The 20,584-nt window shown below is 40.0% G+C and overlaps 1 protein-coding gene across 1 annotated transcript in view; it reads right to left on the minus strand.

Annotated features, from left to right (window-relative positions):
* si:dkey-215k6.1 (transmembrane protein 132C) overlaps positions 1-20,584 on the minus strand; it is a 178,685-nt gene that overhangs the window by 21,599 nt on the left and 136,502 nt on the right. The window contains exon 6 of the mRNA XM_040154637.1: positions 19,569-19,712. Within this exon, the coding sequence (XP_040010571.1) occupies positions 19,569-19,712 (144 nt within the window). The remainder of the gene's footprint in view (positions 1-19,568; positions 19,713-20,584) is intronic.

The raw sequence follows: 20,584 nt of genomic DNA on the forward strand, positions 1-20,584 counted from the left end.
AGCGAGAAAAAGTGGCAACGAGAAAGTAAAAGCATGGATCTCAGCAGTTAGGACTTGTTGAAAACACAAAGGCCAGAAAAACTGTCTTCACCTTCATCGAATACCACAAACAACACCACAACCACTTTACAAACATCCAAAGGAGGTTGGATGAAACCTCCAAAGGAGGTTTGTACAATCGTCCGTGGAAAATTTCTCAAAACTTTCTTTAGGTCACAGCAACAATTCAAGCAAAAACAGACACAGAGCTAACCTATATGAAGTATGTATTGGTAAAAAGTAGCGGCTGAATCCGACTGACATTTTTATGACTTAAAAGCAAAGATGGACACACAGTCACACCCGTACAAAGAGATGCCATGCAAGGGAAAACACAACTAGTATTAAACTGTTTCTTGTTCTGGTTTTCTTCTTAAGAAAGCAATTTTGTGCTACTGTTTTTGCACTGAAAGTGTTTGATCGTTTTCAGATGTAAAAAGAGTTGGTGAATGTTTTTTTTCCACAGCTTTAGTAACACGTCAAAATGTATAACTTTTTTTTTTAATCACAAAAGCTAATCAGATGCCTTTATTAGTGTCCCAGCTTTTCAGCATTTTTAATTCTCCAAAACTGTATTTCACCACAATTACCTACTCTGACTTATAATGATCTGCCTACACTTAAAACAGGATATTATGCATGCAGGAACCTCTGACCCAAAGACCTCAGGCTTGTTTCAGAGAAAACGACATGCTTTATTCGTAGCTTTTGTGTAGGGTTAATTGATGGACATGTCTCGATATGATGTGCATGAACATGTAGCCGTTGTAGGAATCTCACTTCTTACTGTGCGCTTGTCAAACCGCCCGCTGCTGTTTTGGCACCATCCCCCAAAGGAACCTTTGCTGGTTCTTTGAATGTCAGACCTTAAAAGGAATGGTCTTGCTGGCTGAGAAGCACCTGAGGCTTGTGTTACATTTTAATAATTTCGTTTCTGCCACTGTTGCCACAAGGCATTTGTGGTTACTTTAAAAGATACTGCAGAACACCCTGATGACTTTATTTCTTGAAATTAAATTTCATCAAATCCAGCTCCTTTTTGAACCATGAGGAACGATGTGTTGACTTGCTCTGGTGACAACCAGTGCCACCAGTGTATGCACACTTGAGCTTTACAACATATGCTTTTCTTATCCAAAGGAGTCTGACAGTAGCAATGCTTTATGTTCTTCTGCTAAGAGTGAGCTTTTCCAAATATTGTATATTTAGTGCAAATTGGTGTATGAGGTTCTACAATGAGTGTTGATTTTCTTTCACCGGCAGAGATCAGCTTTACTTACAGTATATTATAGTTGTCATTACTGCTTTCAAACACTCCCACAGTTCGCACGACTCATCTAAAGAATTTTTCTCCTGGTCGAGTCTCTCCAGATGGTGTTGGGCTCTCTCACAGTCTGGTGTCTAGTGTTTTTCCTGGTCTATGGCACCGCATAAACTAATACTCAGACTACGGAATGAGCTTTTAGCGTATTACACCCCTTTTCATTCCTTCCTCTACAGCCTACTCAGGAGTCCCAAAACTCAACCACCCACTCACCTCCATTTAGTGAAAATCTCCCCATCCATATTAATTTCCCTTCAAGCTAAGTGATCTGTCTTCATTTACTGTTTCTTCTCTTTCTGTCGTCCCTCTATCTCTTACTGTCTCAGATTTTCTCTATTAGTCTCTCTCAAATGTATATTTTCTCAGTGCAATGCCCTCCATCGGTCTCTCTGACTCAGATTTCATCTTGCAATCTTTTTCTCTGTGTGTTTCACATTCTCCCTCCTTCCCGCTCTGCACATTTCATTTGTTCTTTGCCTCAGGCAATCCAATCCATCTGACTTTAAGAATCATATCATCCAATCAGGACCCACTCAGTAGACAGGGGCGGGCCCTGAGGGATAGACCAACCAACTCTCTGAAGGGATTAGACATCCCACCTGTCCGTCATATAAGAAAATCCACACTACGCCACTTGCCTCTGCACATAGTTTCATATGGCTGCCATTAAGGTATGGGGCTTTGTTTTCAGCAAACGATTGCACACACACACACACACACACACACACACACACACACACACACACACACACACACACACACACACACACACACACACACACACACACACACACACACACACACACAAGTGCACCCTTTATCAGCCTGTAGCCCCATATATTATTCTGATTTGGCTCAGATAATAGACAGCTGACAGAGAGAGCGGTTAGAAGGTGCACACACACACACACACACACACACACACACACACACACACACACACACACACACACACACACACACACACACACACACATGCACACACAAGTTAGCAGCATATCACTGGGCCTGTCATTTTGAATTTGGAAAAGGGGGAGTAAACTGTTCTGTAATGGCCATTTGCACTCTGCTTTTCTCCACAATAAAAATGTCTAATCGAGAGAGAGAGAGAGAGAGATTGACCAGAGAAATAAAATATACTGTAATGGAATGAACAGATTTGGAAATGTTATGAGAAGTTAAATAACAAAACAGCCAGAGGGTGACAGAGCAAAAGCAACATGCAAAGCATGAAAAATATAGATATACAAAAAGAAAAAGAGAAAGACAGAGAGAAGAAAGTATGAAGGAGATATGAGCTGATGTACGATGAATATACGATTCCATTTTATTGGGTGGGATTTTTATTTTTGAATTAGAAAAGCTGGATTGAACTGGAAAAGTTTGTATAAGTCTTTAAGTTATGCTCCTTTGAAATTGAAAGGTCTGGTGTTGGTTAATAAATTCTGCATGAAATAGCATCTCAAACACGCTTGCTAAATAAATAATGAGCATGTACTGTATATGTCCAATATGGGGGGGTTCGAATCTTGGTAAGGATGCAAGCGCAGCTCTGACAAGAAGAATGACAGCACTTGTAAATCACTCTGAAAAAGTGTGTCAAATAGCAAATGTGCTTCAAATTAAAAGCCTCTAAATTAAATGACAAAATATGTCGGTATCCCTGTGTGTTAGAACAATAAATAGAAGAGTTTTCTGATCTGACATCCCTATCAGCAGGACAACATCATTTGTCAGCACCTCCGAAAACGGTTAAATAAATCCAAATAACAAATAAATCTGTTTTATAACACTTGTGTTAAGGTTCTGTTAGATTTAGGCACTAAAGGGTCTATAGGGCATTGGGAAAAGGCGGGAGGGTTTTCTCAGTGTGGGTTTGTATTTGTGTCTGTGTGTGTTGGGGTTAGTGTTTTCTCTTTTCTAGAAAGTTCCTAGGCTCTATGTGAATTAATATGCTTATTAGCATAGGGATATAAGTCAACACTGGCCCCAATATGTCTGTTTGTATGGCCCTATTATGGCCTAGGTGTGTGTGTGTGTGTGTGTGTGTGTGTGTGTGTATGTGTGTGTATATGTGTGTGTGTGTGTGTGTGTGTGTGTGTGTGTGTGTGTGTACGTGTGTGTGTGTGTGTGTGTATCTGTGTGCGTGTGTGTGTCTGTGTGTGTTTCTGAGAGTAGGGTGCTTCCTTAACTGTCCATATTTGCACTTCTATAATATCTTTTTCTGCATGAAGAAGTTCCTCTATTCTTCTAATACAAATTAGGCCATTTTCTCTAAAAAATTACAATGGAATCTGAAATGTATGGTGGTGCTGATTGGTGGCTCCTAAGCACGATAGGCCCGATGCAAGCCATTTAACTGTCATGCTGTGCTGAGCATAAAGCATGCTCCAAAATACAGATGATAACAGCTGCTCTTCTTGTGTATGTGCAGTGGAAAGGATGAGATTGTGGGGAAAAAGCCATAGTTGTTGACGGAGCAGAGATAGGTCAGTTCACATGATAACAGCAGTCAGACTAAAACTTCAATTTATAAAAAGATAAAACCTGCCTGGGATGACTTCACTATACCTTTACCTAAGAATTTCTGTTAAAAAAAATTCCTCTGTCAAAAAAGTACATTAATGACCAGTGGTTTGACATGTAACCTGATTGTGTGATACACGCCCCAGGCATTTAGTTCATCCCAGGACAGACATAGGCCCTGTTCACACCGGGCATTAACATGTGTCTTGGGTGATCTGATCGCAAGTGGACAGCTCTAAGTAGAGGTGTGAATGTAGCCAAGATGCATTGAGGGCGCATTGAGATCCAATTGCTCAGACCAGATTCGGAGGCGGTCTGCGTCACATTTGGCCAAATTGTTTTAGCAGTGTGTACGAAGGAATGGCGTCCTGGGCCACGTCGAAGGACGGCCGACTCAACTGACGCCCCCAATGTAAGCGGATGTACGTGCTCATTCGCAAACAAATACAAGTCAAACAAATCGCATAACCTGGCTTTGTCCATGACGGCTGAAAATTTTGAAAAGCCCAAAGAGATATATCACGAGTGCATCAAACATCTCGGGCGATTCGGCTTGCCTGGAACACGCCAAGGAAGAGACCCAGTCAGTATTGTTCGGATTGTTTCTTCCTCTTTAGATTTCCGACAGCCTAGGCGTGGGAAATGCATTGCTGCCTCCCGCTGGTTAAAAACGACAACACATTTTTACTTTGCAAACGGAATTGATGTACGTGTTTATTTGCATATAGAGTGGGGAGGTGAGATCCGTTTACAATTTTACACTAGATAGTATGACAGCAATTAGTGAGTGAGGCTTAAGTGGATGTAAACGTCATTGCTGGACAGGCCAAACACCTGACCTCTGTGAAAGTGGTTCAACAGCCTGGCCTTTCTAATGTTAGTAGTCCTGCAGTTGAAGCTGACCGCTGGAATTCACAAGAGAACAGTGCAGTGGGAAATACAGCAATACTGCAGCTGATTTAGACAATCTCCCTCTCCTGCACTATTTCTCTGTCTCTTTCCTCCTCTGTGATTTTACTTCTCAACTTTTAAATAGGCTAAGTGTAGAAGGAGACGTGGAAAACATGACAAAGGAGGGCACAGAAAGAGATGGCTGGGGAGCGAGGCAATTTAGGAACTAGGAACAGCATCAAACTGTTGAGACATCTGATCAGGATGCCTCCTGGTCTGCCTCCTCCCTATGGAGCTACTCTGGGTATGTCCAACTGGGAAGAGACCCCCAAGCAGACAAAGAACACGCTGGAGAGATTATACATCCCAACCAGCATGAGGAAGCCTCGTGATCCCCCAGGAGGAGCTGGAGGACATGGCTGGGGAAAAATGACATCTGGACTGCTCTGCTTTTCCTGTAATCTCAAACAGAACTGGATAAGTGGCCAGCAATGTATCCATGGATAGATTTACTGCACAGGGAGGAGGAGAGAGCAAAATCCAGCAGAATTTCACATACTTAAGTGTAAATTTGATGTTTTATTGATGAAGAACCACAAACATAGCATCTTGAAATAAATATCATACAGTATTTGTGTTTCATGATGTGTGGCCTCGTGTCCCATTTTATTATTCATGCATATAAACAATCTATCTTCAATGCACAGTTACAACTATTTTTGAAAAACGACATTATTTTTTGCTCTTTCAAATTTTTCCATCATCTCACGATCTCTCAGTCTCACCTGTCCGGTTTAGTTACACTTTGAAAATCTCCTTTGCCACTTTATGTGAGTGTGTGTGTGCATGTAAATGTACAGAGGAGCACAAACAAATGTGATGACATGTAGGACAGTAGGATATAGTTGCAGATGTTTCAATTAGCTGGTGAGACAGAAGATTCTAAGCAGTACAAACACACACAAAGACATGTACAGTGTATAAACTACTAGATATAAATAAATCTGTAAAAGTTAAAATTTAAACTGTGAGTAAATAAGGTAACAGGTCCTTTTAAAAGGTAGATCTTAGGAAATAGATTTCTAAATGGATTCCAGGCTTTTTTTTTCATTTAGTATTTATTCACTTGGAAAAGATATCCAGTGATGCTCCATGAAATGTGTCAGAAAGTGTCACTAGTGCTTCCCATAGACGTTCAAAGCAGCATAACTCTAAAAGCAGTTAAACCCTGGGGCTTCTACCCAGTTTTTGCCTGAATCGAATTAACCATCAAAATTTAAACATTACAGACATGTGGAAATGTATAACATCGAGTTTTTCAGATAGGCTTTGAATAAGGCACGGCGTTCCATTGGCTCTGCATTGCGTAGCCACCAATCTGTAAAGGGTTAGTTTAACTTGCTATGTGAGGAAATTTGTCAGAGTAATGAAAACTTGTCTTTTTTTCAAAGCCTCCGCTTACGGTAGGAATCTGCAGCTCGACCAGAGTGTGACAGGACCTGAAAGGCTTGATAGACTCCAGGTGTTTGGGCACATTTTCATGTGCATTCTCTGGGTTCCGGCTGGATTTCCGTTCTTTGCTAACTTAGCCACTTAGTGAAAATTAGTAAGTGGGGCACCAACTTTGATCAACTAAGCAATTGGTCATAGAGGTTTAAATTTTTTTGTCTCAGTGTAAGTAACTGCTGGCTAGCTAATGTTTGGTGAGAGCTTACAGTTGGCTCACTTGTTAACTTGCACTTAACGATGAATAGGCAGGCAACTTGTAACAGCAGACTGCACTGTGAACAGTGTGCCATCTGCATGGCTATGTGTGTAAAACTGAGAGAGAGAGAGTGTGTTTCGAGGGCTTTAGGTTGAAAAAATTCTGTTGGGAGTTTGGTACAGGACGGCTTTTTGCTGGAGTCAGGCTGGAATTACATCAGCCCGGACAAGTTAGGTCCAAATTTCAGGCCCATGCAGAGCCTCCATCCACAAATCTTGTTCTTGTTTTCAGTTGCACTAACTTCTCTTGCAGGTGAATCAAATCAGAAACATTAAATCGTTAATTTTTGGCCACTTTTACAAATATGTTGATTGCAAACAACATATGCTAAAAGTGATCCATGGAAAACAAAATGTTACAGGTAACACTGTGAAATGGCCATGTAGAATGCTGTAGTGCAGAACATATCGAAGGTAAACATTCAACACTGATGTGAGTGTGTAGATATTAAAAGCTAAGTGACAGCGCCACAACCAGGAGGAGCTTGTGAAAACAGTTTGTGAAAAATACTGTCAATCTGTTGCCACTCATCTTTCTCTCATCAACCTGTGCATCATAATGCGGATATGCACACAGAAAACTACTCGTACACCCACAGTTGCTACTCATGTCTTGGACAGATGACACTGAGCTAACCTTTCTTTACCAATAGCACTCCATCATTACAAAGACAGGTCATGCACAGAGTAGGACAGACTGACACACACACACACACACACACACACACACACACACACACACACACACACACACACACACACACACACATCTGAAGGACCGCTACCAGCAGTCCGGTCTGTGGTGTCTGAACTGTCCGTGTGTGCAAGTGATGAAGCGCTAATGCACCGAACAACATGGCTCCCTGAGGGAACGCAAAATGGAGGCACGGCAACAGCTGTCAAATGTCAGGATGAGAGAGAGAAAGAGTGGAGGCGGAGGCCGATGAGCAGGGAGGATTGAGGACTGAGAGGGTGAGACAAAAGAGGGGAGAGGGTTGAGTGATATAGGGCTAAAGGTAGGGGGACAGCTGTAGATCAATACAGAGTTTTAGTTCAGTTACTTTCTTAAGTGTTTTTATTGTTTGTTTGTTTGTTTGTTTAGTGGTAGTGAAACTGTCTTCTTGACCTTTTGACCTTCATCAAGTGGTGGCTCTGACTCATGACCAGTGTGCGTGTTTGTGTTGAGAAACATCTTTTGGAGGTGTAACACATGACGCCACCCTACTTAAGTTATCAATATGTGGATTTTTGTGTGTTTATGTGCTTGCTGCTGTGTATTTTAGCATGGTAATTAGCAGCTAATTAGTTATTGATTGAGGCCAGTATATTTTATGGAGGTGAGAGGACGAGTGTGACATGGGGCATAGTATAACACCTCAGCCATAATTCACCCTCTGCTGCGCCCACAGTCTCACACACACACACACACACACACACACACACACACACACACACACACACACACACATAAAGCATTTACACAGCCCCTTGTTTCTCCTCCTCCCTCTTAATATTTCACTCTCTTTCCCCTCTCTCTCTTTCACTCATGTCTCACACTCACTTTTTTTTCTCTCTACACTAGTTACCGCACATGGAATAACTTTTTAAACTCTCCTCACTTTTGAAGCCCTGGTTATGGTGGTGACAATTTCATTTTTTTTTGTTTTTGAATGTTATCCGTTTAGACATTATTAGTTAATGGTCAAACCAATCTTTTGTCCCACTAGATAGTAGGCCATTCCCTCTAGTTTTGAGCAAGCGCAAAAAGTGAAAAACACAGTCTCTTTTGACCTCTGCCTTCGATGCATGGAATAGTGTGGGTGTGGTTCAGCAAGCATCCCACCATTCATGATTATACCTTGTGAAAATCCATCTCTTGTGTTGTTGCCGTTAGTCAGATGATAGTTGTTACTCCACTGCAAACTCTTCCAGAACAGGACAGTGCTCCCTTTCTTCCAACCAAAGCTGTCATCAGCAAACCTGATCAAATATCTGTTTGAGTGCTGAATGACAGGGTTGTTAGTACTGTATATAAAGTTGATAAAACTGGGGACACAACGCTGCTTAGGGAATAGGCAAAACATGTCAGGTTCCTCTTGGGAATGATTTTGGAAAGAAATTGACGTAATGAATATCACCATTTTAAGGGAAAAGCTGCTTTTATTTTTTGTTTCTATCATTTTACATAAGAATGATTGTAGAGATTACAAAAAAAGATCCCTTTTCTGGCATCTAATTTACTATATTGCACAAAAGCATGTAGCTAATTGGATGATACCCTTTGTTTTGGGCATATATATAAATGTTATATATAAATGTTATATATATATATATATAACATTTAATATAACATATAAATGTTATATATATATATATATAACATTTAATCACACTGGAAAGGAATCGAGAATGAAAAAAACATAGGTAAAAGCACTTGCACAGATGTAGTGGCCTATTCAAGGTTACAGAGTTAACAGTACAGACAATGTTGGGAATCTGTAACATTTGCGTAATGAAATTCCTCACACGTTAACTCAAAATTGGTAGTAATATGCAGAAAATGTAAAGTATCTAATGTAACGACATCTGTAGATATAACACTAAGCTCTAAATTTTGTAATTTGGTGAAATTGTACTATAAAATCAGTTCTGATATAAGATGGAGGCAAGAGAAATGTATGAAGGTATATCTCTTGACTCTTACTGTATTAACCCTGAAGCATTTCACTTTTTATAAAGCTTTGAGTGAAGCAGTTTTTTACTTCCTGGAAGTTTTTGTCACTAAGCATCTGTTGAAAATTTTATGGGGTAGCAATGGGGAAACATTCAGGTCTTTGCCGATTTAACAACAAAATCTCTTGCTGCGCTGTAAGAACTAAGTCACTGGAGGTCTAAAAAATAGTTTTAGACCCCCTCAAGGTCACAGCTCCCATAGATAAATGTCTTTGGGTGCTGCTAATGGTCTCGTCTGATGTTGTGCACTTCAAATCACTGGCTATTTCCTAAGCCTGTTACTGCAAAATGGAAAATGTGCGAGTTAAAGTGTGTGTCTGTGTGTGTGAGTGAGTTTGTGTGTGTGTGACCTCTGCCTTTAATCCACTTTACCCTTCATTTCCTTTCTAGGCTCTCAAATGACCCAGGGCACCTGGCACATTCCTGTTACTCTCTTCCTCTAACCCATCCTCTTTTTTCACTTCTTTTCCTTTTTAATCACAAATTCCTCATTTTCTCCTCATCATTATAATAATTCAAGTGAGCCTCCGACCTTCAACTTTATTTTTAGTTTGCGTTATGTTACTTTTAACCAAAACGTTTGCTTAAATTGATGGCATACTGTAGCCAATCTCGTCTCCACCAAATATTTTCTCCCCCTTCTGAGAAAACGGAGGTAGCATTCAGGAATGCACCTCTTCGCACAATAGTACAGTATGTTCTCATGTCAATGTGAAAATATAGTCACACTTGAAAGGAAATTCTGTTATATGTTCTCCGTCCGGAGGGAGGTCAGAGACCAGGTTCAGATGAAGAGCAGCACCCACGGAGCTGGTAGTGATTCAGTGTCTTTTTGTAGACCACCGTGGAGACCAGTGTGACTACTTTCAATTAATACAACATTTTGATATCTATTGTTATTTAAATTGTATTGTTTGAATTCCACAATTATGCTTTAAGTGTGTCCTTAAGTAATCAGTGTTTTTTTACCTGATAAGTTGATTTGTAAAAAAAGCAATTAAATGCACCACTTAGTTGAAACATAACTCACAATGCTATGATTGCATTTAGTTTGGTGGCCCCAGCGCTGATGCTTTACAGTACTTACACAATTAAAAAGGACTACTGAGTTCCATCTTGAAAATTAAAATTAAAAATAACCCCAGGTGACTGTAATCATCATTTATTCATATACATTCATAAGATTAAAAGACTGTGAATAGATGGCCTTCTTAAGAAATAAATATATCATTTTTGCTGTTGCCAGTAGAGAATGCTTACTTGGCTGAGTATGTACTTCAAAACAAAATGTACTGTATATACACCTGGCAAGGAGTTTAAACATTCAAGATATGATTAATTTTTGAATTTGTTTTATCTGTTTTAATCAGCAGCTGGGCAGCCGCTCCAAACCTTAAATGCTGTGGTGAAGCATTAAGAAACAATTTTATTTGCCAAGAGCAATAAATGTACAGGAAATTGTCCTTATTACTTTGATGTATGTGCACAGACTCCCATAGCGACCTACAGTGAAGTACAGAATGGGACTCATAATAGATTGTCTTCAGATTCTGTGCAAAAGGACAGAACCTTATATACACCATTCAGCCACAACATTAAATCCAGTAACTGGTAACCAGTAACATTAAAACCTGTTACTGGTTTTAATGTTACTGGTTAATGTATGTAACATGTATTTTGCACTATATTCAATTTTATAGCCAATCCTGGGACCAAAAGGCTGCGACTATAGAGAGGAATAGCGAAAAAACTAGCAATACATTGGAACCACAGGCATTATAAGATTATATCCGTTTTGATTAGTTGCATTTAGCTCCTAAGGCTTTAAATGGTTTTAAGACTCATCTTGGTGGTATGAACAGTGTGTCAGAGTGTAAACACTTGGCTTCAATTGGAAATTAAGTCAAAAGAAATGACAGTCATAGTATTATTGTTAAACCCAGAGGGAGATGAGGGATTTGGAGTCACAAAAACCGGCTTCTCAGTTTTTTTTTAATCCAACTAAATTGGATATGGCACCTGTGCTGACTAAGAAACTATTGATTACTTTGAATGTTTATAGTTCAAAAAAGCCAGCAAAAGCGGGGAAAAAAAGGTGCCTTATCAGCACTGATGATGGCCTGATATTTTTTCTTAAATGGTTTTCTTTTGCTTAACTCTATGTTTTGTGCAGCACGTTATATTAAGGCAACATTAACTTACTATGTCAGCTCGTACAAATCTTTTTTTTATTCCTAATGTCACCACACAGTTTGGCCTTACTAGCAGCCCTTTCTATTGTACACTCACAAATACCAACACACACATTTTTTGTCACTTGTGAGGGCAGTGTACTGAGTCACATTAATTCCCGGGAGGCTTGCCCTAACCTTACCCATAATTGTAGCATTACCTGCCTTTACATGAGCATGATACTAATCTTAACCAAAAAGACCTTAAAAAAAATCTCTTGTGGGGTCTAGCTTTTTTGTCCTCAGGTGTGATAGAGAATTGTGTAGTGGGAGGAACTATGGGCTCTGGGATTAAAAGTTCCATTCATTTTTCTCACAGACAGTGTCGGTTGACTCACAGTTGGAGCACTTCTACAGCTTGCGTGTATAAAATACAACTCTCAAGGTGCATTTTGGTAAGAAACATACTATCATAGGGTTTAAAATTCTGTTAGTGGAAGCTAAACGGTACACTGTTGTATGTATGTTGTATGTTGTATGTAAACATATTGAGAATATCATTATGAAAAAAAATTTGTAATGTGAATTCAGAGTAGAAAAAAACTCCTCCTGCCTTGCAACTCTATTCTGCCATCTCTGTTGATTTTATGTGATATCATTTCACCTTTACGATTGTGGTGTGCAGTATGTATTGCTATGTTTTATCATTTACTTACTATGGCAACTCAGTGGTGATTCTTGTTTCAATCTGGCATGAGAAAAAGAATTGAACTAATCTGACAGTAAGTCTAGTCTTCTTATTTATTTTTTTGTAACTTTGGTTTTTTGTAACTCTTTTTCTGATTTGTCATCAATATCAGGAGGTTTTTTGTGTTTTATTCAATATTGTTTTCACAGTTTCATGATTGCTTTCTGTAGACCCTTAAAGTCAGCTCCTATCTTCAACATATCCCGGGTGTGCGCAGCTGACTGCAGAGCTGTGCACCTACGTGCATTGTCAGGGCAGAAGGCGGGGTATCCACACAATGTGTGAACAGACATGTGTCACCAAAGTGTAATAAATGCAAGTAGAAACACAAATGAAAGGAAAAAAAAAAAAGATTCCGAAAATATGCAGTCACAAACTCATTGATCAATGGATTGACTCAGCCATTCTGCCCCCTGGTCGCTCCTCTCTCTCCTCTCACCCGTCTCCCTCCCTAACATACTCCACACCTCATACTTTCCCCCTGTTTTATATTCAAGTGCAGTGATAGCATGTAAGCTCACCTCCTTAAAAAAAAATTGTCCTTTTTGTTTTAAATGCGATGTGCTCTACCACCTCCATCGACAAAAATAGCTTTATGACCTTCAGAAACCAGCATCCGGTTGATTGATGTCTTCTTACCTCAAACTATGATGAAGCACTTTCTTTAACCAGGGTCCCACCTATGCACGAAAACTGTAAGACGTCATTCAGGTACAAAGTTTAACCCGGCTGAAGCCACAGATAAGGCTGAGGACAACCTGCTAATTACACTGCAATTGGATTTAAATAGGAGAGTTAAATGAAGAGAGAGAATATAAATGTGAATGTGAAATTCTCACCATCTGTTTCAAATGTGAAGGATACTTTTTTGAATTTCTCATCAAATATCCTTTAATGTCCTGACAAAGATATACTGTAAGTATAAACACACGGTGTCTTTCCAAGGACATGTGTGTGTGTGTGTGTGTGTGTGTGTGTGCATGTGTGCATCCATGTGGAATGACATAGGCGCGTGTCAAACTCTGCGACTGGTTCATTAAATGGCGCACAGATCAAATCTTAATCTGCGCTCTATCTGTCCTAACACATGCGGAAACGCACGCACACACCTTCAAGCGCCCTCAAACATGCATTCAAGTACACACACAGACACGCGCACATATAGACCCGTCAAATTCAATTACTGACGGCATCACTAAAGGAATCTCTACATGAACCAATTACCGTTCAAACCTCCTGGGTGTGTCTGTAAGATGAGCTTTGTGTGTGTCTGTGTGTGAACAGTAGTGTAAAACAAGTACGACAGCAAGTGTGTGTATGTCCAGTATAGAGGAGAAACACGACAACAGCGTGCACTGTTTTTTTTTTTTTTTGTATGTTCCATGTTGCGTGTTCAAGTATGTGTGAACTGACCATTCAGTAAGCAATGTGTCTTAGCTATGCCTGTCAAGCTTTCCTTTCTCTTATGGCACAAATGGAGTTTACAGTGATAACAGTGGCAATTTATCCACTATATATATATATATATATTTTTTTTTTTTTTTTTTTGAAGGTTTTAAAACAAGGGGTCCTTGATATCAGAAAGACAAAAGTAGCCTTCAAATTCCTGCTGATATGACAACTGTCCCTGGCAGATTTCAGCTGTTGCTAGCTAGTTAATTAAGCCAATGCGAGTCACATGAGGTTGCGGTTGAAAACTCGGTCTCTGGCCGACTTGTCAATGTTTCCAGTTGGCTAGTTTTAAAACAAAAATCTTGCAAAAGGGGTCTCAGCACTTGATGGCTAAACCTGGCTTGGCGGACAGTCAGTTGTTCCTATTCAGGAATCTAGCTATTAAGGTAATCCCGAAGATTTTCATCAAAATAATGTCTCTTAAGTCACTATCTATTGCCGAATGAGGTAACACAATGGTTATTGCGCCTATGGCCCACTGATGAAACTATGGAATATTTATAAATTTGCAGTATTAAGAACTGGGTGTCTGTGGCGACACTCCCGGAAAACATGCCATATTAATTTACTGCTGATGCAAACAGAACACTCCCTACTGCTGCAGCTTCACATTAAAAGCATCTAACTGGCGAAACGGGAGTTGAATTTTACTATGAAGTAGTCACAGGAAATGCGGTGTGTTTGTCGGTGAGCTTAGCACTTACCATTCATCAAAAATGCGTCTATTAGACAAGACTGGTGGATCACTGGTGGTAATCAAGCAGGACCGAAATCTTCGGGATTGCAACATTAAGCCAGTGGGATATCGTCTCGTGACAAGTTTGTTTGCTTTCTTAAGTCATCAGCACTCCTCCTCTCAAAATCTCTTTCCATTTATGTCTTTCATTTTCCTCTCCTGTCTTTTTTACACCTTCCTTTTACTTCCATTTCCTCCTCTGTTATCCTCTACTTTGCTCATCTAAATTCCTGTGTCCTTTTTACGTCCCCTACACGCCAGTTCTCTCATTTTATTTCCTCTCCACTCCTCTTCTCTCCTCATTGATCCGTCCGTCATCTTTTCCTCATCCCATCTTTCCTCCACTCACCTCCTTGCTTTGTCAGAGAAAGGTTTGCGTGAGGTCAGGATAATGGTACTAATTTGTGTGTATGTATGTGCTTGTCCCCTATCTGTCCCCTACTGGCTCTGGCACTTCTGACCTACACATACTGCTGTGTCAACAATAGCAGCACATGCACACATCACAACTGACAGCATCTCACGGGAACTTAACAAGATAGTTTACACTGACAGATAACGAGACGTTAGGCAGGGAGGGCTGAAGAAGAGGAGAGAGGTTATTATCTATGTAGTACATCGCTGCTGCTCATGTTGTTGTCAAGGATAAATAGGCTAAACTGATCATCAAGAACGGCATCAGTGAAATCTACAGCAGTAGACTGCAGCCAGTGACAGGTTCAGCCAGTCATCTTCATCCGTACTTTGATTAGCGGGACAGGGAAAGGTGTTCTGCAACTCCCCCGTAAACATTTATTCACCATGAGAATAGTTCATATTATTATTATTAATAATAATGACAATTCTAATCTTCCTCACACTATTTGTACAAGGCTTCCTCGGACTATCGCTTGTAACTTGCAATAGATAAAAAAGAGAAAATTTTTTCCCCTCACAGGTTTATCTTTCATTCTTACGAGTTTAAGAATGAAGCCAAAGTGGAGCAGTTGCTCAACCAACTTGCTGTAAGAAAGTGGAATGTGACAGTTAAAACAATTGTGAAGGTAATTGCAGTCGTTCTTTGCTTCATTCATTAGTTTTCTCTGCTGGCTTATTTCTTTTCATTTTTGCAGGGGCCAGGAACCCATGAAGGGAGTGTAAAAGTTACTACAGAAGTGAATATCTTATGAATTCTTGGTGTGGTCACACCCAAAGTATTAGGCTACTCTGTTTAGACATGACTTGAAAGACAAATGCACCGTTGCATTTCAGGGGCTGCCAGGTTCAATAGGTGCAGTTCAAGATTGAGTACATCATAAATGCTTGACGAGGATGTTTTATATTCACAGTTTTACCAGATCTAACTGAGAAAGACAGCCTTCATTTTCCTTAGATTTAAAGCATAAGTTGTGTATCCTGTCTTCAGCTTCCAAAATGAGACTGTCCTTAAAGAAGAACAAAATCATCACTCATTTCAACAAGTGCCCTAAAACTACAGTGTATGCTCAAGTGACAAAGCCCTCTAGTGGCTGTAGTTAATTTAATGGGAGCAAAGGCGGAAGTCATGGGATGTTATTTTAGAGCCACAGAGTCCATGAAGGGAGGAGGTTGGGGTGGATGGTCAGCCAGACCCAAATCTACGTACTGACAAAAGAACTTATTTGAGCCCAAACCATGATGTTACCCCAAAAAACTTCTGCAAGTCGCTGTTGTGCCTAAACCAGACCTTAACCAAAGCATTTTCATATCATGAAACAGATTTATTTTTTTCAACAGTGATTTGTAATTATTCTGGTATAGCACAGTCAAATGATATCGTCCTGCTGATGGGAACGTCAGATCAGAAAATGTTTTCAGGTGTCGTTCTAGAGGGCATGGACAAACAATGTATTTTATTGTTTAAGATGGAGGAATTGTTGGTGTTTGTGTGACCATTTTATTTTTATAGTTTACTTTATTTTATTTTCAGTTTTTCTCACGCCTCTTTTCCTCCGCTCTGTGTTTCTCTGTGCTGCAAAGCGCTTTTTAATCAACTGTGTTGCGCGGCTTACTAATACTGAAAACAGACAGAAGCCTGCCGATAAAGGGCATCATATCAGAAAGTGCTTCTATGTCTTTCTAGAGGGCAAGGACAAACACCATATATCTTCGTTTGTTATGGAGTACTTGTTGGTCAAAATGTAGTGTGCCAGATTCACTGCACGTGAACAGTCTTACTCAGATTGTACAGTCAGAAAACGATCGCATGACAAAGTTGTATTCACCGCAATGATGTAAATAATTGAAGTGAGGCATTAACTCCACTTTTAGCCCTGAATATGCTTTTAATCATGCACTGCACATCTAAATGGACATTTTTTTGGGCTATGAGTTAGGGACCTGTAGTAGTTTAGGTCAAAGGAGGCAAAAAGAGACACATTTTGTATGGCGCCTGCGAGGAAGTGCAGCTTTAGAGCTACCGCTCAGGGCATGATAGTCCTCTGTGTGTGATGCGTGGGCTCTCTCGATGGTCCTTTTGAGCTGTCATAGTGACTCACTGACAGCTACAGCTACCTGGAGTTGTACCCCATGGGTGCCATATTGTCAAACAGCTGTCTGTGCTAAAGCTGTGTGTGTGTGTGTGAGCAGGGAGATGCGAGAGAGGGAATACATGTCAGATCGGATGTCAGCAAACCACAACAGTTTGCTAACACTCAGCCGTCACATATGCACTCTCTTTGCCACACGTTCAGCACAAAGGAGGGCTTAATGTTGCTAAACAGCTTATCCACACACAGCCGTGAGTTTATAGAGTCTCCTCTGTGCTGTGTTATACCAAAGCCTGTCATAGTAACAATGTGCTGTCCTAAAATTTATCTAATTTGGTTGATTGTGCTTTCCACATCTGACACTTTCTGGCAAGGAAATCTGTTTTCATTTAATGGATGCTGCTGTTTAAAGCACATTTTTTCTTATTGAGAAAGGCTTATTGCCTTGCTTTATTCAAATTTTACAGCGTATATGTCAGTGATAGACTGTGTAAATAGATTTGTTTTCTAATTCAGGGGATTTTTCTTCAACCTAAAACCCTGGGTTAAAGTTTGAATGATAAAAAGCATCCAGCCTGTAGGACAGCAGTTGCCTGAATTCCTGTAATGTCTTGTGCTACCTCTGCACCTGAATTCCCTAACCTAGAGTGGAAGAAAAGAAGGACTAGTATAATTTCAGCCACTGATTACATCTGTTCCTTAAGGTGCATTCTGACTGAACATGAAGTGGATTTTAGAGGCGGAGGGACTGCAGACAAAATCGATGCAAAGACAGGGATGTGATCAAGGTGGTGAGAACTGAGGCAAAGACGCATGAGTTGAACACTTTGCAAAATGTATAGGGACGAACACACACACACAAAAACAAAAAAACAAATGCATGCACACAAGCAAGGAACCCTTTCCTACGCCATTTCATTCACTTTCCTTTCCTTTCCATACATGAAGACACACACACACACACACACACACACACACACACGCACACACACACACACACACACACGCACACACACACACACACACACACACACACACACACACACACACACACACCAACATTACATTTATCTGAATTAGTTACTTCAATTTTCTCTGTGTCGTTATTGATCGTACTTAAACAGCACCACTCCTGTTGGCTTGTACCAGGAAATTGGCTTCATATTGAAATTGTCACAGCAAGGGTGCGTTTCATTTTAAAGCCTGAGGGCATCGGGAACGCAGAACAACAAGAATCAATCTTCAGTCCCTGGCATCGGCTTGTTTCTGTAAATGTAGTTTTTGAAGGTATTTCTGCTTAATTAATTAGTACAGTAGTTCTGTTGCTATTTTATGTGGCAGAGCCTGTCCTTCCGCTAGGTTCAAACCCAAATGTCAGTGACCACCCTTCCTGCTTAGGAGTCCTTTAGAGAGACACTGGATCCCTGCCAGTTACATGGCACTTACTCTAGCTGACCCTGACCTCTGACCTTCCTGTGGAGGGTTTTAAGTGTAAAAGTAAAGAAGGATTACAGTGAAAGACAAGCCGAGATACTGGCGTCATGCATACAAATTTAGAAATTGGGGTTTTAACCTTGGTTTCATTTAAGATAATTATACCACTTTGTGGTAAAGAAAAGTTTTACTTTACTTTACTTTAAATGGAACTCAGTAAACTTTGCGTTCCAGTATTTCCCTAGGATGTTGTGGTCTCCAAATAAACTGAAGATGCCATAACCGACTAGTTTGATATACACAAGAGAAAAGAAGTTTATGTGATTATTTTGCAACAGCCTGTTTGTGAATTGGACAAAATTTAATAAAATTATCCAGCAGATCAGGCACGGATAGTCCCGGTTTGACTATGAGTGTTCCTGACATGAAGGACTGAACATATACAGTACATGCCACTTTCAGAGAGCTGTAGAGGTACTTAAAGGTAACCTTTGGAGTCATCTTGAAAATGGGGCTTAGATGTGGCCGTAGATCAATAATCACACAATAAACGATTGACTTCTTCTAACGGCCACATCTGTTTAACTTTTCGGTGAGCTTGCTTTCATGCATTTTATTGAGTCTGCTTTACTTTCCTAAGACAGTTAAACAAATGTTACTAACCGCAAACAATAGATGTTGCTTTTTTATGGCCAAATAAGTGCAAATTTCCCCACATATCAGCAATTCTGATTCATTTTCATATGACATTCAGCGAAACAGAATGCGAGATTAAAAAAACCTGCCCACTGTGATAAGTGTCTTATTATGCTCTGTAGCACAAAGTGAATTAGAGAACAACACAAATCTTCTGAGATTTTAAATTACAATGACGTTCCAAGATGGATTTCTTGCTGTGTAAAATACCCCCAGTTTACCTCCTTATGTTATTGTGACTTCCTCCCTTTTCTTTAAATGTTGTCTCCATTTCTCAAGCTCTTGAGAAATTATTTCTTAATCCATATTTCACAAACCTGGCAGGCCATGACTTAAGACATTTTGTGAATTGCCTGAGCCCATTTTCTACTTTGGCACATGTTCAGTCACAAAGCATAATACCAACTAGTTTACAACTTTACTGTTTTTCCCCCAAAATGCACTGCAGTCAGCAATACGGAGCAATAAAAATCATCTCAAACTGAACAATGTAATGTAGCTACTAAACTTTTGTATGTATCGCTCTGTGTGTACTTTTAACACGTACCTTGACCACGTCCACGTCTGTTGAGCTGCAGGTGACCGAGTCGTCCACCTCCCTCACCTGCCCGTCGGTTTCCACGGTAACTAGTTTAATGGGCACGGCAATACGCCGACCTGTAAGAATGGCTGTGTTCACCACTTCCGTGTCCTAAGGAGAGAATTAAAAAGAAATTTTGAGAATTTTTGAACCCTCAGTCTCTTCTTGTTGGCACTATATTAAACCAAGACATTTTACTATGCTTGGGCATCGACAGCCCTTTTAAAAAATTTTAAAGCTAGTAGCAGCTGGTGGTTGCTTTATGAAAGAATACAACAAGCAAAAGCTATTTAGATATAATGTTACCAATAAGCGATTGTCATATTATGTGGCACTTTATCACTATTTTGTTTTAACAAGTTTGATTTCAAAATGTGATTCCTCATTCTATTTCTAGCATTCGCTTTCTTATCTACACTTAATATTCTAGCCACAGAACACTTTTTGTTGTTTCTATTGAGATAACATGCAAGTAAGATGTCATAAACATGACTTTTAGCCCATGTGCTGTTGTGTGAGCTATAGCCTGTCTCTATCCAAAGTTCATGACAAGGAAGACATGACCGATGTTGGTGAAAGATGCCGAGGGAGAGACAGGAATAAACATGCAACAGAGACCACGGGTGACTATTAAAGGAGGAGAGAGGGGAAAAAATAGGTGATTATAAACCTCACGATTATTGTAATCAGCATGATTACATTTGATTAGATCCCTCCAACAAAAATAGCACAAACAAACCAGTACACACACACAAACACACACACACACACACACACACACACACACACACACACACACACACACACACACACACACACACACACACACACGCACACACACACGCACACTCACACACACACACACACACACAGACACATCTCAGAGTGCTGCATGCCAACGTCAATCTTGATTATTTGGCATTGAGTTTCCAAGGGGGCATTTATCACCACCAATACACACACACAAGCCTGATTACAGGGTA

Source organism: Xiphias gladius, chromosome 19 (genome assembly GCF_016859285.1).
Source record: "Xiphias gladius isolate SHS-SW01 ecotype Sanya breed wild chromosome 19, ASM1685928v1, whole genome shotgun sequence".
NCBI lineage: Eukaryota > Metazoa > Chordata > Actinopteri > Istiophoriformes > Xiphiidae > Xiphias > Xiphias gladius.